At 50.6% G+C, this 23,469-nt stretch overlaps 1 protein-coding gene across 11 annotated transcripts in view; it reads left to right on the top strand.

Moving 5' to 3' along the window:
- Positions 1–23,469, top strand: part of CDK5RAP2 (CDK5 regulatory subunit associated protein 2) — a 171,880-nt gene that overhangs the window by 89,114 nt on the left and 59,297 nt on the right. For all 11 annotated transcript variants that reach the window (XM_045042740.1, XM_045042744.1, XM_045042741.1 and 8 more), the window contains 6 exons: positions 3,542–3,672; positions 4,765–4,874; positions 6,954–7,082; positions 13,817–13,912; positions 15,739–15,926; positions 22,213–22,645. In XM_045042740.1, the coding sequence (XP_044898675.1) occupies positions 3,542–3,672; positions 4,765–4,874; positions 6,954–7,082; positions 13,817–13,912; positions 15,739–15,926; positions 22,213–22,645 (1,087 nt within the window). The remainder of the gene's footprint in view (positions 1–3,541; positions 3,673–4,764; positions 4,875–6,953; positions 7,083–13,816; positions 13,913–15,738; positions 15,927–22,212; positions 22,646–23,469) is intronic.

Raw genomic sequence — 23,469 nt, 5'->3', positions numbered from 1 at the left:
GAGAGATGACATAATTTTCAGATTTGTTGATCTGAAATGAATTTAGAGAACATGGAAACATGCCGATGAGATTCTGGGAGTAGGCGTCACTCTGTAAAAGTGGGTCTTTTCCAGAAGCCTCAGCAGCTCGGAGTTTTTACAGGGGGCGGGGCCGGTGAAGCTGGGAAACTCGGGGGCAGCGGACCAAGTCGGGTTACCTGGGCAGCTTCTCTGGGTCCTGGGCCGCGTGGGGTGCTCGGCACTATCTCAGCTTTTACTGCTCTCTTCCAGAAGCGCCTTCCCCTGCCCTGGCGTGACGGCCAACAGTGTCTCCAGATAGTGCCACATATCTCTTGGGAGGTTAATTGTCCCCAGATGGGAATCACTGCTGTAACTCCCGAGAATCAGAAAGTTTGGCCTATAAATCCCCTCTTTTCTTTCGGGAGTTGCTCAGATGTATGGAAAGAGGGGAACGCCTGTCGAGTTGTCTCGTGTGCGTTGGGCCCGGTGCTGAGCTCTTTCCCATGCAGCTCTCGTTTCATCCTCAGAACAGTCCCGAAGGAAAGGCATCAGCCCCATTTCACAGATGAGGAAGGCAGGGCTCCGGCAGTTTGACCGACCTGCCCGAGGTCCGGAGCGGTGGTGCCGTCGGGAGCTTGGCTCCGGCTCCTCGTTTCTGCCTCCCCCTGCCTCCACGTTGCAGAAGGAGGAACGCGCGGGGCTTTTGTTTCTTTCCAGGCGGAACACCTTTTGTTCCACCAACTCCTCACACCTGGAAAAGGCCCTGGAGTTAGGGGAACATAAATGACAGGCACAGGAGCAACAGCGGTGTACTTTTCACCCTGTCAGGAGACGGAGGGGGGAGTGCAGCCGGTCGCGTTCCTCCGCCCTCATCGCAAGAGCTGCGTGGAAACACGCTCCTTTTTTTTTTTCCTCCTGCTGAAATGTCTCTGCAGCACGGCTGCATCCGAGCGAGTGCTGTGACACCTCCGTGAGGTTTTCCATCAGCCTTACAAATTGATCATTATGATTGTCTTGAAATGGAACTAGGCACAGGTTGCTGGTAGGGCCCCTTCCCTTGCAAGGGGGCTGCTTCACAATGAGCCATCGTCAAAGCAGCGAGCACAGACGATTAGACATAACGGTTTATTTTCCTTCCGATGTATGTTGATTTATGTGCGCGGTTCGAGGGGTGGAGCTGGAAGAAATCTCTGAAGGAGAGTGGGGCTTGAGTCTCAAGCCCAGACGTTTGGAGCAGTTGCTGCTAATTCTAACCCTTTGGGGGCTCTGGATCCCTTTTGAAAAATCTGATGAAAGCTCATGGGCCCTCTCTTTAGAAAAATCCACATGTTCTTAAGTATTCGCATGCGGCTTCAAGGTGTTGATGGACCCTCTTAAGGAACCAAAGGTCAGACGCTGGACAGAGAGTGATGTATTTCTCAGTATTTAAAAGAGGAGGCTTTCTGATGTGTTAAGGTGTTTTGCTAGTCTCGAAAAATGTTCATATATTTTGTTTTAAGTTTATCTGTTTATTTTGATAGAGAATGTGTGAGTGAATGGGGGACGGACAGAGGGAGAGAATCCCAAGCAGGCTCCACACTGGCAGTGTGGCTTGGAAATGTGGTGCCCCAAAATATGTTCATGTACTTTGACCCAGCAGTTGCACTGCTGGGAATTGGTCTTAAGAAACGAACCTGAATGTGAAAAGGCTTTAGGCACGGAGATGTTCAGTGAAACATCACTTACGTTATTCAGACGTTGGCCGGGGTCTCTGTTCCTCTGAGAGCTGGGGGCACTCAGTTAGATCCCTGCCAGGTGCCATGTCAGTAGGAATCCAGAGCCCATCTGGTGGGTCTGTACTGCCCCAAGTCAGTGGCCACGAGCCATGGGACTATTTACATCTGAATTAAGAAAAATGCGGCATTCCGTTCCCCAGAATGTTAGCCACATTTCAACTGCTCAGTAGGCACATTTAGCCCGTGGCTACCATATTAGTGCATAGACAGAACACTTCTAACTTCCAGAAGTTCTGTTGGACAGCAGATTCCTGCAGATTCTGGGGGGTGTGCATTTTCATGGCCTCTTGTGAATTCTGGGCTGCTGGTGTCATGCAGGCTCTCTGTGCAGGTCACACTGTGTCACACAGACCCAGATGTGAGACTTGACACGCATTCACTCCACTATGCTTCTGTGAATGGGGCTGACCTATCACAATGGAGTTCTGTTGGTCCCTAAATTGGTCCTTCTCTTCCTCCCATTATCAACTCCCTTCCTTCCTCTTTCTTTCTTTCTTTCTTTCTTTCTTTCTTTCTTTCTTTCTTTCTTTCTTTCTTTCTTTCTTTCTTTCTTTCTTTCTTTCTTCTTCCTTTCCTTTCTTTTCTTTACTTTCCTTCCTTCCTTCCTTCCTTCCTTCCTTCCTTCCTTCCTTCCTTCCTTCCTTCCTTCCCCTCATTTTTACCCCCAGTACTACCTCTTTCAGGAATGACACACTTCGCTCTTCTCACTTGTCCCCTCTTCTGAAGCCTGGGTGCCAGGTGACACGCAGGCCCTGGAGAGCCTCCCCATCCACACCCAAGCCCTTGTGAGGTATTACTCCAAACAGAGAAGTGTTCTGGGCAATTACGTTATTTCTCTTTATTTACACCTGTAGTAAAAACTTGGAAATGACCCAAATGTCCACTAATAGAGGATGAGTTGGAATAAACGGTGGGAAGTTTACCTGATTAATGTTACATAGTCACTGAAAATGATGCTTGCAAATAATTTCCAAAAATGTAGGGAACTATTTAAGTGAGGAATGCACAATTCAGTATCTGACACCAACTACTATTTTCACCTTGTCAGGGTGAACGCTCAAGGAAAAAGATTGGGAGGAAATGCAGTCTGGGGGCGCCTGGCTGCCTGTCAGTAGAACATGCAACTCTTGATCTCGGGGTTGTGAGTTCGAGTCCCATGTTGGGATTAGAGATTACTTAAAAATAAATAAAATCTTAAACAAGGAAGTGTAGTCTGCCATGTGTTAACTGGTCGTTAATTAATGTTAGTTAATGTAATTTTTGTTTTCTTATACTTTTGTATTTTAAATTTTCTATAAACAAGTAAATCCAAATTTCATAACCAATAAAAAAAACCCCACTGATGACATAACAATCAAAGGGAGGCTTGCTGGCTTTTGCATTTTTTAATTAATTAATTAATTTACTTAAAGTTTATTTTTATTTGAGAGAGAGAGAGAGAGAGAGCAAGCAGGGGAGGGGCAGAGAGAGAGGGAGAGAGTCAGAATCCCAACTAGGCTCTGTGCTGACAGGGCTCGAACTCATCAATTGCAAGCTGAAATCAAGAGTCAGACACTCAACCGAGTGAGCCACCCAGGCACCCCGGCTTTTGTCATTTGAAACACAGATAGGTCTGTGTAAAAATTTCTGGTGTCTTCGGGTGATGTATGGAAGTGTTGAATCACTGTATTTAGTCCATACCTAAAAGCAATGTTACCCAGCGTGTTAACTAACTGGAATTTAAATAAGAACTTAAAAAAAAAATCCTGGTGTCTTGTTTTATGAAGTATCAACAGCCTGCAGGCCGAGCTGAACAGCATTTTCGCTCTGCGGACGCAGCTGGAGCAGGATGTGCTCTCCTGTCGGAATTTGCAAAGGACCCTGGAGGAGCAGATCAGTGACATTCGGAGGCGGGAAGGTACGTGCCCTCTTGCACGTGTTTCCCTTTGGTTTTTCCACGTGGAGGGCCTTGGCTGAGCTTGAAGAAAGTCCTAAAACTTAAGTAGGGGATGGGGAAGGCACGGGATTTCCTCTGGGTTCTGTGTTAACGTTGGCTCTCCCAGTCTGCGTCCACCTGGCTTTGGCCTTGGTGCAAAGGCCCAGCGCGTCATGTCCGCGCCTCAGAGGGTGTGCTGGGGGGTGGTACCTCGCTGCCTCTGCCGCGCTCTCATCACTTGGTACTTCTAGATCCGTGTCACCTCAGGGCCCACCACGTCTGGGCTTTGCCTACCGGGGTACCCACTGCAAAGCCTGCACCACACAGACCCACAGCCTGGAGGTTGCCGTTTTGCGTTGAAACTTTGCGTTTAGCGTTGTCGTGACCACAAAGGGATTCATTGGGGAGGGACACAGGGTGAGGGGGTGAGGAGCCTGTGGTCTTTGCATTGCTCTGCTCATCACAGCAGTACTTGGCCCGCTCCCCCCCTCCCCACCCCGCATTGGGATGTGACGTTTGCTGCAGAGGAAGCAGACCCTCACGTAGGTGACCAGAGATTCTCTTCTCTTAGATCTAGCAGCCCATTTTCTGTACTTGGTGTGCTCACTACCACCGAGAGCTCTGGGGCCATGAAAGAAAGATACATCGGGCACGTGTATTTCCCTGGAGCGCTACCCTTGAGGGTCACATCTCATTTTCCTGTTTTCTTACCTAAACAGAATCGCTCCCCCATTTAAACCGAAACCACCATTTGCCTGTGCCGCTCAGAATGCTCCCTAGGTGCAGCACTTCGTGTGCAAATTATAATTCAGAAAAGGCCGCAGTGAACGCCTGCAGCCCATGATGAAACCATACATTGAGATATCAGCCTGTAGAGAAAGAGGGAAAATTACTTTTGCTCCAAAGGTGGTGCATTAAACTCCCTATTTGTACTTATTCCCCCTTGTAGCAACCCCCTGCCCCCCTTCTCCCAATTCAAATTGCCTTACGTGGATTGTACTGGGATTGGTCTTGGAAGGATCTATTTCTGATATTCTTTTGCTCTCCATCGCCCCCCCCCCCCTTTTTTTGCAGAAGAACCATTTTCATTTTATAGCGATCAAACATCTTATCTGAGTATTTGCCTTGAAGAGCACAATCGGCTTCAAGTGGAACATTTTTCTCAAGAAGAACTTAAGAAAAAGGTATTGACCTGTTAACTTTCCGTGCTTTGTTGGTTATTTGTTGTGTCTTGGGCTCCTGATCCTGAGGTGTAAGATTGTGAAAGCCCCTTTCCTCTCCTTTCTTCCCTCTCTCTCAGCCGGTCTTTGTTCCTTTGGTGTATGCTCCCTCCCGTGCCCGATACCCTCCTTCTCAGGCTTGAGGCCCGGCCCAGTCTTGATCTCCTCTAGGCAATGCTCTCTATCCCTCCCTCAGGTCATTCTCTTCTCTTCTCAGACCTGACTGCATTCGTGTCATGCTCATAATGACCCGGCATGATCTGGTTACTCATCTGTGACCCCATCAGGTTGTGAGCGGCTCGAAGTTAGTGATGGCATTTTATTTATTTTTGATTTTCCAGTATCTACCACACAGAGTGGGAGTTAATACCTGCTTTTTGAAAGAATAAAGGTCCAGGTTTGCTGAGTAAATCTTTTTTAAAACTAGAAATCAAGTTTCTCAACCTGTTGGTTGTTGGTGTGGTTAGGGTGGTTTAGTGTTTCAAGAGCCTAAGAACCACTGCGAAGAGTAGGAAATGTGAGCTCAGAGGAGACTGATGTATTATAAAATTACCATATATGTATGACAGATTCGGTTTCTGCCTTGGGCTAGCTGACATTCTGGTAGAGTAGTAGACATGTGAACAAGTAATTGCATTGTGGAGGGTGAGGGTCGCTGAGGTAGGCGGGTGTGCAGGGTATAGGTCGCAAAGGCAGCAGAGGAGGAGGGGTTAATTGCTAGGGGGTCGGGGGATCCTCACTTGATCAGAGGAGGCTTTTCGACAAGTGAGGCCTGAAGTGGGTTTTGAAGGGCGAATAGGAGCTTGTCTAGGTGGAGGACTTTTTCAGCAGCAAGAGACGGAGTAGGTGCAAGGCACTAAAAGTAAAAAGTCGAAAGGAGAATTTAAAGTTTTTCAGGATTTTGGGAGGAGCGGAGCACGGAGCGCCAAGGCCTCTTAGTTTTGGAAGATAAAGAAAACGAGGATCGCTGACAGCACCTGCGGCAGCGTTAAGGCCAGGAACCAGGTCACTCGCGGTTGGCCCTCAGCAGGTGTTTGCGGAGTCAGAGGGTTTTGTTCTTCTCACTCCCGCCTTGCGGGGTGGGTCCAGTTTGTGTTCATGTTTGGCTGTATTGGACATCTGTGTGTAGTCAGGGTGGGACGTCCCACTTTATCTGAGGGGCTAACGATTACTCCGTTAGGAAGCCTGTGAAATGACCGGCCGGCGGGACTTGAAGCTTGCAGGGAACGGAGGTGGCGTCTGTGAACTGCTTATGTACCTGGTCCAGCAAAGCCCTGTCTGGGGGCTCTGGGGGCTCAGCTCCAGGCCCGCTCTGCCTCTGGGGGGGGGCAGCTGCCCTTCCCCACGCGGCGAGGCACCTTGGCCATCCTTGTACGTCATTTAGGCCCCTGGACACCCCCAGCGGGCGAACCGTGGGCAGCGAACTTCTTTGTTCGGTGGCTCCTCATTGTAAAATAGGGTTAGTCATTCTAGCCTGTCCACCTCCTCAGGACTTTTGTAAGGAATGAATGACTAAAGCTTGCGGGCGTATTTCGGTAGCTGTCGATTGCTTGGTGTTGGAAGACGATTATTATTACTGACATCGCTGGGTAGGTATACAAAGAAGGTCGATGCTATGAAAGAAGACTGACGCAGTCTCAGAAATGTCCGTCTCGGGGCTTTTCCTCCAGAGGACCCCAGGTACGAGGCAGAGATCGTATTAGCCGTCGCTAGTGGGGCACGTAGATGGTGCCAACGTCCTCAGTGCACCGTGACCGTGATCACCTTCAATCCTCACAGTAGCCCATTCCACAGATGAGGAAATGGAGGCTTAGCGCAGGATCACTCTGCCTTGAAGTGGTGGCCGTGGGATTAGAACACAGGCATGCTAGTGGTTTTTCACCGTACCCCGCCTAGCCTGACGTCTGGAACCAGCTGCCTGAGTCTCCATAATTGTGATGCTGGAGAGTCTGCTCAGGAGAAGGTCTGTGTGCAGGGCCGGGGCCCAGGGGCGCTGAGGTCGGCTTGTGGGTCCCCAGCTCTATCTCTGCTCTTGTCTCTCAGGTTAGCGACCTGATACAGCTGGTGAAGGAACTGTATACAGACAACCAGCACCTGAAGAAAACCATTTTTGATCTCTCCTGCGTGGGTTTCCAGGGGGGTGACGGACCTGAGGCAACAGAGCAAACAGAGGTAAGAAGAAACGTTCGTGTTACGTGCCGACTACAAAACGGTAACCACCCCCTGAATGTCCTCAGACGGCACCTGTCCTGCGGAGGCCCCTGTGGAAGCTGCCTTTGCCGGACGTGGTTTTGAGGGCCCTGCTAGGTCCTCCTCATGTCCGGGTTCTGTCTGCATGGACACGTTGGGCGTATTTTGATACCTTTGACTCCCGAGTCGGGCCCTGGGGTCTGGGCCACAGATGGCGCATCTGGATGGGTGGGATGGCCTCAGAGGGATCCGGAGAGTCGCCGCATCACCCAGGTAATTTGGGTGGCATAGATGCAGCTTTAATGAATGACTCTGTTAACGTGGAAAAGCACATGTGTAAACGCATTTTTCATTTTCTTGGTGTATTAATCTTCTGAATTCTCTGCAACTTGTCACTCACGGCCTCTGGACCGGTGGCTCTGACTGGATGTGTGTCATCCCTTTGCGCACGTAGCCGGGACTCCTGCACTCTGCCTCGTACAGGGGACGTGGTGGGGAGCACACAGCCTGTGCCAGCACAGCCCTCGAGCCCGGCTTCCCAGCTGTGGGAATTTTCTGCCGGTGGCATTGGAAAGCCCGGAAGGGCCACGAAAGGTTAAATCACGGTGTCTCTGCGAGGACCGCAGAGAGCGTGTGGTTCGCTGGGCTCTGTACCCGCGGGGCGAGTGAGAGGCCCACTCTGTTAGCTGTCCAGCCCCGTGGAGAGAGCGGGGAAGCCTTATCCGGCCTGGTTGGTGGCATCCGGGTGTCCGATTCTCCGTTCTCGGCCTGTGCGTACAAAAGGGGGCCTGAAGTCGTGTCGCTGAGAAAGAGCCTGTCCCTCCCTTTAGCCCCTAACTGGCCTCGCTCCCCCAAGGGAAGAGCCCTGCCCCGGGCGTCTGTGAAGCCTTTTTCAGGGGACCGGGGCTGTACTGGCCACGAGGTGCGGGAGGACCTTTTGTCTCTGGGTCCCGGGCCCCTCAGTCTTCCTGCTGACGGTTGTCTTGAATTCGGCCTAGCTGGCCAGGTAAAAGGAGGTCTCGTTGCCACATTCCGGGAAAGATCCGTCAGCCTTGAAGCTGTCTCCTCCTGCCTTCAAAGGGGGAGCCGCTCAAAGGTATCTACGTTTCGCTCAGGCCATCTGCTGTCTTTGAGGGAGGGAACGTTATTGATCGTAGCCTCCCGGGCTCCAGATGATTTTGGAAACTAAGAATATCTGCAATCCATTTAGGGAGAAACAAGTCTCTTGGTTTGTTTTCTCCAAGGCAGCATTTTTAATAAGCAGCTCATTCTTCACCCACTTCATTTGAGTCGTAAATGGCGAGTTTGTTTGTTCATTTGCCCTTTGAAAAAAATCTGTTAAATGTCCCATTATGTCCTTTGGAGAACAGAGGCTTTTTCCTCTTCCCACTCTGAGATCTTAATAACCAGCCGATTCGGAGTTGAGTCATTTGTCAGATTGCACTTCAGCTTGATGTTCCCTGTGAATACATTTGTCCTGTGTAGCAGTGTTCCATCTTCCCCCGGAATGGGATGGGAGGATCCCAAGATCCGAGTGGGAAGGAGGCTGTTCCCACGCTGATCCTGAGCCGAAAGGTTGCGGGGGGGTGAGGGTGGGCCGGCAGAGAGGGGCCGCTGCCTCTCCCCAGGCCAGTTCCCCAGGGGCTCGTGTGGTTCTGCTCAGAGGGGGACCGGAGACACCCAGGCTGTGCACAGCCTTGTCCCAGCAGCCGGGCTCGCGGAGCGGGGGCTGGGCACCATTCCCGCTAAATGAGAAAAAGTCGGGCGGGGCGGGGGAGGGAGGCGGTGGGAAGCAAATCGCTTTTGTGTTTTTAAAATTCAGTATTTTTCTCCAGTGTTTAATTAACCCACAGCATTGGGTTAAAATAGAGAAGAGAAATTACCCCGATCCTGTCACTTTAAAACACGCATAGTTAATTAACATTTTGGAATCCTTCCTTCTCTGTTTGTGTGTATGAACATGTACAGGCCCACAACGCATATATGGTTTCGTTTCCTGTTTCTTCCCAATTGCTGTATTCCAACATAGCATCTTATTTTACCTAACGAAGGCACTGAAATTTAACTAAGCCCCTGATTATTGTTGGACATGTGGATGGTTTCTAGAGAGTCACTCTTTTCAATTACCTGATGAGGGTCTTTGGACCCAAATCTCTTTCTGGGTTTAGGATTTTTTTCCCCTGAGACTGTATTGGGTATTACATATCCCAGATACGTAACTTCTAGGTCAAAAGTACAGATGTAGAAAGATACAGGTATAGAAAAGCATACCATTTATTTTCATAGAGGCTCCCCCTGCAACTTTTAATTTGACAAGGGGTCTGAACAGCGGGAGGCCCTTGATACGGTTTGTCGGGTTTGTCCTCAAAACGGATGCCCTGGAATGGGCCCCCTCCAGTTGGCGAAGACCACGCTTACTCCCCGCGTGTGGGCCGTTCGCTTCAAAACCAGCCAAACAAACAAAAGACTGAGGACAGGTGTCCCTTGGTTTTAAAAGTGCCTTAAAATAGTCCCAGATCGGTTTGTCGCTATCTCTTCATGTTTGTTTACTGGTTACTAATTTATGTGCTTGAGAATTGATGCACAGGAGTGACTGGAGCAGCCGGCAGTCAGGGTGCTGCTGAGCCTGCTTTGCGGGCAAACCCCGAGCTGTGTGATGTGTGCCACCGTCCCCTCTAAGGGGCAGGATGTTGGATACGTGCGTCAGTGCGCAGAAGGGCTTAGTCTCTATGAGGACTAACATCCCTGTTTGCTTACGTCACCATTTTTAGAAACGGCTAGAGAACTAAGATCTTTTTTTTAATTTTTTTTTTTCCTGGAGGGCAAACACGGATTGAGGGGCACAATTTAATTGAACGCAGAAATTGGAAGGGCCGTCATTCTGAATCAGAAGTAGGCCTTGTGTGACTCTAGAGGACAGACATGGTACTCCGAAGCGGAAGGTGCTGGTTAAATTCTGCTATTAGTAACAGAATACAATTTCGTTTGTCCGAAGCAGATTTGATTTCATTAAAAGGAGGCGCTTTCTAACCGTCTGACTTCCTAAGTTACTATGAATTTCACATGATGGATAAAGAGCCCTCGGCACAGTGCCTGGCGTGTAGTAGGCACTCAGTAAAACAGTTAATTTAATTAAAACAGTTTTATTAAGTTTATTTCGAGAGACAGAGACAGCATGAGCGGGCAACGGGTAGAGAGAGGGGGAGAGAGAGAATCCAAGCAGGCTCCTTACTGTCCGTGCAGAGCCCGACACGGGGCTCAAACTCACGAAACCGCGAGATCGTGACCCGAGCCGAAACTGAGAGTCGGACTCTAACCACCTGGGCCCCGCAGGCGCCCCAGTTTCGTTTAATTTTTTTAGTAAGTTAGTGGCCGAGTTGGGCCTGCAGGCTTCTTCTGGCTCCTGTTCCGTGTTTTCGTGACACCACGGACCAGTGCTGCCGAAGTTTACCGTGCATGTGACTTTCCCGGGGAATCTCGTTAAAGATTCTGGTTCCGTCAGTCTGGCATGGGGCCCGAGAGTCCACATGTGTCATGAGCTTCTGTTGCTCCGAAGGACACCCTTGGGGCAGCAAGACCAGAGGTAATCCCGAATACTTTTTGGTCTCAGCTCTCATTTTGAAAGACTCTGTTCATTCCTTTGCTCTTTCAGCAGGTACTTTATTGTGCACCCCGCGTTGTTAGAAATGAACGCAGACGTGGGCCTGCCCCAGCCGCTACGTCGGGCACAGAAGCTGGGGGGCAGGTGCCCCCGGGTGTGGGGAGGACTGCGAAGGAAGAGCACGGTGTGCCGAGGGAGTGAGCGGACAGGGGTCCGGCCTTCTCTTTGGAGGTCGAGGGTAATTCTTCCTGGAGGAGGAAGGAGAGCCCAAAAAGCAGGTCAAGAAAGAGTAACCCAGGAGGCTGGGGCAGAACCAGGATGGTGCAGACGTTACGGAGCGATGCTTTAAGGAGGGGTGTCCACTCGGGTCAAGTACTGTCAGAAGACCCGAAAAAAGTGGTGGGAAGTTGTCAACGAGTCATTCACGTGTGGAGCGAGGGACATTTCTCTCTGTCCACAACATTTAATTTCTTGGCCGTTGCTGGAAATTGAGTTTACTTTTAATTTTGACCAAGTCGGCAGAGGTAAAGAGAAATGAACGTCGATCTTGCTTTCGCTGTATGGGGTAGTGGTGTGGTTGTGGTTCTGGAAATGAAGAATGGCTTCGAGGCTTTTGAAATTTCAACTGGGAATGACGGTTGGGTTAACAGTACTGTGCTTAGCTTAACTTAGGGGAGACCCTTCCTTTATCCACAGGGTCAGGGATGAGCTTCTCTGTGCCTCTTCCCTGAGCCAGTGTGGGTTCCGTCTCCCGTGTTGGATGGTCCCTGGGGACCTTTCACGTGCAGTTTCTAGAGAGTGTCAGCGACAAAAGCCACAGTGCCGGAGGTAGGGTTAGACACTTCTTTCAAGAAGCTTGGAGAGAGGCAAGGAACCGCTCAGTGACCAGAGCTGTTCGGGAGCAGAGGGAGACTGTTGTTTTGTTTTTTAAAGATGGGAGAGACTTTCCCCCAGAATTTTATCCTGAAAACAATTTAAACACCTCCAAGTGAGAAGAACCTGATGGTGAACACCCACACACTCCCCACCTAGATCCTGCTGTTAACACGTCCCACCGCATTCACTCCATCTGATCTTTTTGATACATTTTAATGTAAGTTACAAATACCCGTGCCTTTCCCCTGAAATACTTAAACACGAGTATCTTAACTTCAGTATGTGTTTACAGTTATTTTTCCTCTTAAGGTTACATTTATGTACATTGAAATGTAGGAATCGTAAGTCTGTGTTTGCTCAGATATACAAACGTATGTACCTGTGTAACCCACACCTCCGCCAGACCCCTCAGCGTCCCTTCTCATCAGTTCTCACTGCTCCCCCCCCAGCCATTTTTCTACTTTCGACCCCCGTGTGTTAGTTTTGCCTGCGCTAGGCCTTCACAGGAACGGAATCATCAAGTAGACTCTTTTGTGTAAAGCGTCTTTCACTCGGCATTCTGTTTTTTGAGGCTCATCCACGTTGTTACGTGAACCAACAACATGGTCCTTTTCATTGCTAAGTAGTATTCCATTGCACAGATACATTAAAATTTGTTTCTTTGTTCCGCTGCTGCTGATTTGCGTTGTTTTGGTTTGGGGACATTATGATAAAAATTGGTCTGAACACTCACTTACAGATCTTGAGGTTTTCACTCTTCTTGATGAAGACCTACGAGTAGAATTCCTGGGTCATAGGTTGATTCGTTTTATAGGAAATTGCCAGTACTTTTTCCACAGTAGGCTAACATCTTCTACTCCCACCAACAAGTTTGAGAGCCCTGGTTGATCTTTATCACTTGAGAGTGTTTTAGTAACGAGGGAAGATGCCAGCAGAGGGAGAGAAGCCCCTGGCCCGCGTGGAGAAACTTGACGCCTTGGTGAATATATTCGTACGCGTCCGGCCTGTTTAATGTTTCGTAGTTTAGGGAGCTCTCATTAGTGAGATCATCGGTTCCGTTTGATCGTGACTGCAGATTTGGCTATGATTGGGTTGAATGTGTTCTGGTCTTGAAAAGGTTCCTAGAAAATGACTTAATGAAGGCAAATTGCTTTGCTTTGTTTGCTTTCTTCCCAAATAAGGGTTTCCTATAAAAGGAAGATCAGAAAAACGTAAGTTGGTCTGGGAAAATTAGGGACTGGATGTAGGAATTGCTAAGTAAAACTATAGAGACAGAACCTTAGAAATCTCATGCACAACACGCCCGGCAAGTGACTCAGCAAGCGGCACTTGAGTGCAGAACTTACAATTTCATCGGTGAGGAGAGGTTTAGTATAATTTTTGCAACAGCTCTGACTGATTAGCTTCCTGGGTGTGGCCACCTCGCCTCTCCCATTTTGATTTTGTTAATCCAGGTGTCCCAGGACTGGAATTTTCGCTCTTCCGGAGAGCTGAGATCTGGCCGTCTCAGGAACATCGTACTGCCCGTTCTGGAGAATGCACAGTGCAGAAGCTTTGGGCCTTCCGCCTCTTTAAAGCCTTAGGGATTTATGCAGTCTTTATAAAAGACTGCTCTTCGTCTCCAAAGCGTAAAGTTACCGTCAGGCAAGGTCGATACTCTACTCATTAGCGATGAGGACTTTCTTGTCAACAGAATGACAGCATTGTTGGGACTGTCCATCTCAGCTCTGTGACAGTCCAGAAGGAGGTTTATGTGCTGGGCTAAATAGGAGACGTGATGCAGAAATCGGGCAGAGCATAAATTTCATTTACTGCTTTCTTGCTATTTGATACTTTCAATTCCGTCAATAGCTTTTTCCTGAACTCTTGTTACTTTTATATAATCTGAAAATGAATTTAGCAACGGCAGGAGTGGCAACAGCACAGCAGATAGCATGCTCGATCTACAGCAGCTCGGGGAGGGCCTGCCAGGGCAGGGGAATGGCTTTTGTCATTTCTCAGGGCCTTTGTCCTGACATTATGCCCGATCCTGGGCAGCTGCGTGTGATTGGCTAGAACCAGCATCTCTAACTTTGGTTAATTTTTATTTCATCGGCTTTGGCATTCGTTTCTGCCTCCTTTTTGGTTTGTTTTTTGTTTTGCATTAAAAAAAAAAAAAGACATCGCTGACTTATTCATACATATTCATGCTGCGCACTTTTTTGGGTTGCGTTTTCACACCATTCCATGCTCCATGTAGCTTCTGGCTAGCAAGGAGGACGAGGACACGACCAGACTTGGAGAGGATGACGAGAATAACTTCCTGAGCGACCAGCTCTTGGAGCAGAGCAACAAGGTAGGAACGTGGCGGTCCACCCCGATTCCGTCCTCCCCTCGCTGTGCCCAAGCCAGTCCTCCAGTTTGGGATGAATCCGTTGGCTTTTCTGTTCCTCGTACCTGTGTCGAGTGTTTGCCGTGTGCCAGTGGAGAGCACAGACGCTGAGTCTCTCTCTTCTCAGACCACACACGGGGCGGAGGGCCCGTCAGGGGACAGGAGGACATACGTAGGGCTGCCAGTAAAAACAGGGTTGTTGTAAGAGAATAACAGGCTTTGGATGTTGGACCTGGTCAGATCCTTAGAGATCTAACCCCGCCCATTTGTTTCATGCGTTGGAAATTGAGGCCTGTGAGGGGAGGGAGTTTTTCCAGGACGCAGCGTCAAGTCAGTGGCAGAGCCGAGGTGAGGGCCCTGTCCCTGGACTGCTGCGAAGTCCCAGATCATGACCGGAGTGTGAGGACTCCCTTCTCGGGGGCCCCCTCCGGTCCCCTGATATGGAACCCAGCTTCGTGTCGTCTGGGCACTGTTGAGAATTTGACTCCTTCCCTGTAGCACGTTCCTCCAGTCACATCCATACTGGGCATTTGGAACAAACATTCTCCCAACTTGAAGGAACCCGAGAGACTAGGGCACAGTGGGAGATAGGAGGCTGGAGGCTTGGCATTTGTGACCTTCAGAGTGTTCGAGTTCTCGTGGTCGTGAATGGGAGACCATTAAGGGGTGGATGGTTTGGGTGAGCAGAGCAGCTCCGAGTGGGCGCTGATTTTAAACCTTGCTGTGTGTCTTCATGACCTCCGTTGACCCTTGCTTAACCCCCAAGCCCGAGTTTTTCTCAGGGGAGTTAATACATCCTTGCTGGAGTGTTTGTGATATTTAAATAGAAAGGTGTGTACCAAGTGCTCGGTAAATGCTATCACTCTTTTTATCAGCATCTCCGAGACCTTTCCTTCTTTGGAAGTTGCTTATTTAGATGGATGTAATAACTAGGTTGGTGGCAAACAAGACCCTATAAATAACGGCTCGTTTGTGTGGGTCTTGTCTTCTGTTTAAAAATCTTAATCATTTCACAAGTGTGAGAGAGGGGTGTGATGGCTAGTGTGTATATCACCAGTAATGAAGTCAAGGGGAGTTATTTATAGACGGGTAGAAGAGATTTACAGCTTTGGAAAGGGGGAGAAAGAATGCTAATTGCAGCACCTCCAGACATGCCCAGCACAAGCTTTAACTAGATGCGTCCTCGGTGCCACTCCTTCGGGGCCCTCGGTGACCCAAGAAGGTGGATCCGTAAATAACATCTCCCTGGGAGTTTAGGAGCTCTCTTCTTTTCCTAATGAGACAAATCAAAGTCATGTTAATTAGGATGTATCTGTAAAGAGTGAGGCACCTTTCTGATAGGTAACGGGGAGGATACACTGCAAGAAGTAGATGATGGATGTCCACAAGGTCGTTGATGGCACGGGCTCCCTACCCTTCCTAGGAAGATTGCCAGGAGCTGGCCAGGGGGCGGGGGGACACATGCCTGGGGGGCAGGACGCGGCCCTTCCTCTCATTTTTTTTCTCGTGGTCACCCGGGGAAGTGGCAGTGTTCTCCCCATTTTGTGGATGAGGGAACCGAGGGGAGGAGAAGTGACGTAGACCTGTCCGTGCTCTTGTGGGAGCCCCTCCGCCGCAAGGCACGTGTGTGGACCTTCGAGCCTGAGCCCGCTCTGTGCCCTCTCCTGCTTTCCTTCTCCGTCTGGCTGGCTTGCACTGCTGATGCGCTCTCTGCCTCTGTCCTGTCTCCTGCACGCACCCCCTCACTTTCTTCCCAGGTCCGTATTTTGACCAGATACTCTGATTTGCAGGTTGTGGAGGATTATTCCAAAGGAGGTTGCAAAAATGGATATTTGAGGCACACGGATTCCCGTATTCTAGATTCCGACGGCGCCCACAAGCCCGGCTGCCCCGGAGACCGGAGTCTAGAAGAAGGCGAACTCATGAACTTGCTTGCCCCGTTTTTCAGTGAGAAGGCCACGTTGTTACTGGAATCCAGGTAGACATGGGGCCCCGGTAGTGGTTTCTTTCTCGGGTGTGAGGGGAGAGCAAACTCATTTTGCTAAATGGATTTAGATGGCGGTGCTGTGTAATTTAGCCGAGAGAGCCACCGAAATGTCTTGGGAGGAATCGTGCCAGTCAAGCAATTAAGTAATTAGGCTGCACGCTAGTGGCTGGGAGGGGACTTCAGCAAAGCCTCGTGCACGCCCAGTATAGAGAGCGGAAGCGAGCTTTCCTCTGGAGTCGGTCCTGGGAGCCCCGGGAAGGGCTGTGTCTGGCTGTCAGCGAGAGGGATCAGCCCTACGGAGTCTCTTCCGGTTTCTGCAGCAGCTGAAAAACTGCCGTTGTAGTCGTGACTCGCGGTTTTATGTGGAGCTCGAACCGAAATTCTCGTCTCATCATATCTGCCGGGGGTCATCCTGTGTGAGGAAATACCTCGGGGTGTTTGCCTTAAAACGAAAAAGGAGAAACGTTCCGCACGTTCGTGTTTTTAAAATTAACCTTTGGGAGCAGATTGTCCCCCTCCCCGCTTCCCATTCTTCCGAGTCCGTCGTGACAGCTGCTTGGGCTTTGGGGCCAGAAGGAGCCGCGCTTTCCTCTCTCAGGGCCCCCGGCCTCTCCGGCCACTTCCTCGGGAGCCGCGAGGAGGAAGAAAACACCGTTTAAGGAAAATGGCAGGCGGGTGGTGTGTGTTCAGTGAAAGCGTTGCGCTCTCCTCCAGTGTAGACAGAGAAACGGAGCCGCTAACTCCTGCCCGTGACTCTTGGCAAGAGCCAGGAACCCCACTGTCTCTCCCGTCGGTGGACTGAGCCTCATTGGCGTTTCTGTAGCTAAAATAGGACTGGAGCATTCTGTCATTGTAAGCTCAGGCAGGCTGCCCCTTCCCCAGTCCCCGGCACCCGCCCAGGATTTTCCTAGCGCGCATCCTCTTGGGGGCACATGTCTGGTGCCTCTCCTGGTTGATTGTCACAGGGAGTTAGGTGCCCGTGGTTGACGCTTGAGAGTTGGAGGATTTTCTCCACGTCAGGGTCCCACACGTTACATCAGAGCTCGAAGATGCAGCTCTCCTCTGGGGAGCGCCTAGGGATGTGCCTGGGTGATGTCCTGGGGAGCGCCTAGGGATGTGCCTGGGTGATGTGAGCAGGGGGATGGAGGGGGAAGAACAACGGGCGGTGGTGGGCATGTGGGACGCGGGGGGTGGGCTCCCTGCTGGTGGGCGGGAGCTTCTTAGGCCCAACTGACGGTTGCGGTGTGAGCACAGGGGCTCGCAGCCTTCCGGTCTTTCAGCGGAAGCCCCCGAATTATATTCTAAGTCTCTTGATTTTTGAAAACGCAAACCTAGTTACGTTTTTCCAGAAAGCATTTTCTGGGCCAACGCCCTGCCTGCCAGGGGGCAAGCTTGTGACAATCCGTGGTTCCGTTACCTGTGCCCTGCAGGTGACTGTTCTGTAGGCTTTCGGGCCGCGCTGGCCACTTGTAGTGTCAGAAAAGGCTTTCTTACACCAGCCTGAATCTTCCGTCTTGTTCTCCGGACCGCTGTCCTTCATGGTGCACCGTTGAGGCCCGTGACAGTGGACTCGTGGCTCCGAGGGCCCTCCTGCAGGCCCGACTGTGGTCGGCACCCCCGTCCGGCACACACACCGGGCATCACGTGCCCGGTCGCGTTGCACCCTCATGCCGGCCTTGCATGCCGCTGGCGTGGCGGTAAACACGGGACCCGACCTCTGGGGACCTGACTTTCCCTTAGCAAGTAAGTGCTAGGAGCTGTTGGCGAATTTTCTGGGATAACCAGGATTTTGATCGGTCAGGAAACACCAGCCTTCCGCTTAGGAGTTCCCTTTGGGTCCAGGCTGCCACCGTCTGTCGCCTGGACTCCGGCAGCACCACCTCCTCTACTGTCCATTTGCCACAGAGAGGCTGCAATGATTTTTTTTTTTTTTTTTTTTTGGCCAAAGTGACCTTTTTACTTTTATCTAATTTAATTTAATTTAATTTAATTTAATTTAATTTAATTTAAGAAAGAGACAGCAAGCAAGCAGGGGAGGGGCAGAGAGGGAGGGAGAGAGACAGAATCCCAAGCAGATTCCACGCTGTCAGTGCAGAGCCTGATACAGGGCTCGAACTCCCCAAGCGTGAGATCATGCATGACCTAAGCTGAAGTCAAGACGTGGACGCTTAACCGACTGAGCCATCCAGGCGCCCCGTGCCACAGTGGTCATTCCGTTCCATGCTTGAGACCCCCCAGTGGATCTCCGTTGCCCTTACAGTAAGATCATAGCTTCCTGACCTGGCTCCCGCCTACTTCTCTGTCCTTATCACCTCCTCGTCTTGCTCACCGAGCTCCGGCCACGTAGACCTCCTCTCTGCGAGCTCCTCAGGCATCCTGGCTGGTTCTCACCTCAAGGCCTTTGCAGTGGCCGTTCCCTCTAGCCGGAGGGCCTTTTTCCTAGGTGTATGTGTGACTAGTGGGGTCTCGGCCAGACATCAGCTCTGTTGCTGACCACGAACGGGAAACCTTGCTTCTACACACGGTCTCAGGCCCTTCTCCCTCCTTCGCTTCCCTCCCTCAGTTCATAGTACTTATCATTACTCTACCTGGTCTTATTTAGTTATCGACGTATGTCTGAATGTCTGTCTGTCTTCTTAATGAAATGGGAGCCCCTCGATTCCTTTTCACCATGCGCGCCTGCTGCCTTACATGGCAGGTGGGAGGTGCTCCATAAAATATTTCAGTGAGTGCAGATGATCAAAAAATTAGAAAATTAGAAAGAGGGTCGTGATTCTTTGGAGTCCGAAAGATCCGGGTTCCGGTCTTTGTTCTGCCCCTTTGCTAAGGGATGCTGAATCTTTACGAGCCCGTTTCTTCATGTGTAACATGGGGTTAGCATTGCCTCACCTCCTCGTCTCATGGTGACGACTAAATGTAGTCAGTGTGGGGCACCTGGGGGGCTCAGTCGGTTAAGCGTTTCGATGCCGGCTCAGGTCGTGATCTCGCGGTTTTGGGGATCGAGCCCCACGTCGGGCTCCAAGCTGCTAGCTCAGAGCCTGCCGCCCACTTGGAATCCTCCCTCTCCCTCCCTCTCTCTGCCCTTTCCCTGCTCCCGCTCTCTCTCAAGTCAATGAACTTAAAAAACGATGACTGTAGTCAGTGTATTTAAAGGATCTGACACACTTAAGCGCTTCACAAACGTCCGTTCGTCTCCCTTTACACCTTTTCTCTGTGGCAGAGATTCTCAGGAAGGGTGTATCAACAATGTTTGGGCCTCTGGCGAGACCCTCGACTGAACCATTAAAAAGGTCCTGATCACAGCGACGGCTTAATGAATCCGTTGCTCAGATTCCTGGCAAAGTAACACTTGAAATGTTTTATTTAACAGCAACCCCACTTTAGTATATTGTAATGGCCTCTTTTGCCACCTCTTAGTACCCATTTGTAAAGTCTTTTCCCTGGGCTTCACTGTGTGTTGTTTGTGGTGAGTAACAGGCCTCCTTTGGCTAGCTGAATAGCGATTGTCATTATTTTTAATCTATATTAAGGGAAGGAGAGGAAAGGAAAATTTAGTTTAACGTGCTTAAAGTACCAGAAATATTTTTAAAGTCTGGATTTACTAAATTTTAAGATGGGTTGTGTAGTCTAGATGATTCCATATTAGGAGTGAAAAACGCACCATACATTTTAATTTTGTGTTGTAAGCCGTTTGATTTTTTACCCTGCTTCGTCGTGCTGTGGCTGTGTGATTTGAATGGAATCGCCTCTGCCCCAGAGCTAGACGATGGGAATCCAGACAGCAGTAGGGCCTCCCCCTGCCGGTAGAGGGCTCAGCGGGGAAGGTGAGACCAGGGCTCATGCCTGAGTGGCGGCGGGGACACCGGGAGGGGGACGGCCAGGGAGCCGTCTGTAGAGGCTGGAGGGATCGCAGAGAGAAGAGAGAGGGCGCAGCACGGATGAGGGCCTCTTCCATCCCCTGTCACTGCCACCACCGATTGCCCTGACCTCTCCTCCTGGTAACCCTTTCCTGGAAGTTAACAACAGCTCTCCCACTGGCCTCTCCTTTCCTTGCCCGCTCTGTTCCCTTTTTTCTTCTTTTTCTGCCTCAGTCTCCTGGTTTCTTCTTTCTTAAATGAGTCACTTTTTCACCTTAAATGAGTAGCTTTTTCTCCTTTAGATTTTAGATGACTTACACATACTTATTTAAATTTTTTTTTAACGTTTATCCATTTTTTGAGAGAGAGGGAGTGCTTGAGCGGGGAGGGGCAGAGAGAGAGGGAGACACAGAATCCGAAGCAGGCCCCAGGCTCCGAGCTGTCAGCACAGAGCCCCACGTGGGGCTTGAACTCATCAGCTGTGAGATCATGACCTGAGCTGAAGTCAGATGGTTAACTGGCTGAGCCACCCAGGCACCCTTATACATAGTTATTTTTAAATCTTCAGGTTGCTTTATTGATATTATTTTCTTGAGTGTGAACTGTGATCTGTTGGGTTGTGGCCTCTCTGTCTGGACTGTGCTTGGTTTGCCCGTGTAGACAGCCGGTTCCGTCCCCCGTGCTTCGTCTTCCCCCTGTGGGGCGCTGCAGTCACCTCTGCTTGGCCCTCTGGCTCCTGAAATCTCCATGGTTTTCTCCACCATGTGTGGTTCTCCTCCTCAGTTTCTGACCTTTGGATAAATTGTTCCTTGTCTTTGAGGCCTATAGTGCACCTTATAATATGTTTTTGTTAGGCATTTTTTGCTGTCACTTAAGTGTGTTTTGAGCAGGGTGGGTGGGTTTCCTGAATGTACTCACTCCTCCCCCTTGACAGAAGCCTCTCCGTTCATTCTTTTCACGGCAGCTAGAATCACCCCTGCAAAGCACACGAGTGACCGGGCACTCTGCCACAGAGCCTTGCAGTGGCTCGCCTTTGCTGTCACGCCTCAGTTCCCCCCTCCTGGCTTTCAGCCTCACCCCCTTACCCTCCAGCATGTCTCATCTGTGTTCCCCTTGTTTGCCTGGCCTAGAATGTCCCATTTCCCTTTGCCCTGGACACCCTGGGATCGTGGCTCCGTAACCCATTAAAAGTTGTGCAGGGCCCATGTTTGCTTTTTTTTACCCCGTGGAGCAATGATTTGTTGACATACCTTGTCTCCAACCCAGGCTAAGGCCTTGCAGGCAGTTTTGCACCCTCAGTGCCTGTCCCGGGGCCTAGCACAAGAAACACCCACAGGGATTCTTCTTGAACTGCTCTGCGGCCTTTTACATGCTGGCTTTGTTTGAGTTCCTGGGACAACAGAGCCTGAAGTAAGGATTCGGGTACAAGTGGCTTCTTGGGGATATGACTCCAGGGAGCAGAGTGAGTAAGGTAGGAGTAGAGGCAAAGCCAGTAAGGGTTCCTGAGTGATCTGGTTGGTGCCGTGGACGGCCGCAGCGTTGTCTCTCCAGACATTGGAAGATGGGGACGTTTCCCCAGTAGCTCTCTTCCCCCGCTGCTTGAGGGTTCCCCTCCACATGTAAACTGGTTCTCACTTCCCACTGCCCTGCCGGGGGATCAGGGAGCCCTGGAAAAGCTCCAGTGCAGCAGAGAAAGGCCAGGAGTGCTTGAGGCGGGACTGTCTGTGTCTCCAGGTGCCGTCCACACAGCATCCACGCGGACTGAGCTGGGGTCCACGGGAGCCTGGGGCATGTGGCCAGGGGCACGAAAGGACCTGCTACCTACACACCCTCTCGTTGAATCCTCATCGCTGTCCTGTGGCGGGGGAGCCTGACCTTCCAAAGAGTCGCTGAGTTAGAACTTGAAGCCATTTTCGTGTGATTTCAAAGCCACTGCTCTTCCTATTATGAGTGGTTCACAGCATCCCTTCATTCAGCACCTGTTTCCTGAGCACTGACTGTGTACCGTGATGGGCCTGCTCACTGACGGGTCCACGAGGTTGGCTGGATCCACCGCAGCCCCTGGATGTAGGAATGGAGCTGGGGGCGGGCGGACCTTTCGCTTGTCAACAACACTTGATGACCCTGTTTGCTCCTTTCTAGGCCCAGCCTGCGTCCTTAGAGCCACGTGGCCCTCACCTGTATATACCTGTGTTAAATCAATTCTCCTCCTCTTGTCCATGAAATAGACAAGGTAGTACCCACCTTGTGCGGTCACATGAGGTGACGTGGGATAAAATCTTCGGTGTGGGTCCCGGCACTTGCCGGGCGGTCAGTGTGCTTAGTTTAAGCAGGCTTTAGGCCAGTTGGGAAAACTTGGGACACTGGGTAGGGCACAAGAAAACCGAGTTCTTCTATCTCCTTCCCTTTTGGAAAAACAGGCCTGACCTTCTGAAAGTGCTGCGTGAACTACTTCTGGAACGAATATGCTTGGCAGAGCAGGGAGTTTCTGCAGAGCACCTTGACGGTAAAACTGAGACGTCACTCAGGCAAATGGTTGTACAGCTGAGAGGTGAACTCGGACATTTCACCCGACCCAACTCGTTGTCCAAGTCTCACGATGAACTGAAGTCGCCTCGGACGGCCCGGCTAGAAATGGCGGGTGAAGCATCCAAGCCGGAACTGAAAGATGCCTCCGTGCAGACCGTGACCGTGGAGGGTGACACGCTCGGATTCCAGCAGGAGGGCAAGAGAGAGGCTTGGGAAGAGAAGCCGCCGGATGCCGTGCTCCACGTGGAGGGTCAGCCGGAGAACTTGTGCGCGATGTCAGGGAGGCACGTCACCCCCCTTGCCTTCCCCGGTGGGACCCACAAAGTAAGCTTGTTTGTATATTATTTATTAATTCCTTCTTTTATACAGAGGTAAGACTTCAAAACTCACCTCTGATCCCACTTGATTTATATAAAATCCAGTATCTCCCTCTACCTGTACTTAGTCTGGCCTCTACCTTGAGGTGTGTGTTTTGTCTTAACCTTCCCCCCAGCCCAGTCTTATTTATCTCTATAGCGTGACATTTATGCGGTTTCCTTATAGAGTCATATTTACGTATCTGTTTGTGTAGCTTTTTCTTTCATGCCGTGTACCAGGAACATCTTTCCTGGTAATGGCTTTGTAGAATTCCATCGTGGGGAATGGGCCAGAAATTGTATGACTTCCACCTCCAGGTGGACACTTACTTTTGTGGGTTGCAGCGAAATTGTGATGACTTGAGTCGGGCCGAGTCGGGCCGAGAACCTAGGTTTTCTCCTACGCAGACTTTCTGGTGGAGAGGTACTTTTCTGTGAGCTTTGTCTACATTCTCGTATCCTTACAACACCTGTCAGGGCTGAGGAAGCCAGATTTTGAATGCTCGCAGGTAGCCAGCAGTTAAAGGGTGGAGCTGGGACGCCATGCCCTTTCCCAGGCTGGCCCCCAGCTCCTGCTGGCCCAAAGTGGTAGGGTCCGGTTTTGTTGGGTGAGTGCATTTTGCTTCGGTCAAGGTGCCGTCTCTATGCTTCTCCTCAAATACCATCACAGATGCCAGATTATTAAAAGCCAGGCTCTCTTGGCAGTGTCCAATTGGACCTTTCACTGAAATCCTCCTGGGCCGAGGGGTTGGGGTTGGTTGGTCCCCGCAGCAGGGAGATGTGAGTGTTCTG

The sequence above is a fragment of the Felis catus genome, chromosome D4, assembly GCF_018350175.1.
Source record: "Felis catus isolate Fca126 chromosome D4, F.catus_Fca126_mat1.0, whole genome shotgun sequence".
NCBI lineage: Eukaryota > Metazoa > Chordata > Mammalia > Carnivora > Felidae > Felis > Felis catus.
This window is presented reverse-complemented; position numbering and strand designations above follow the sequence as displayed.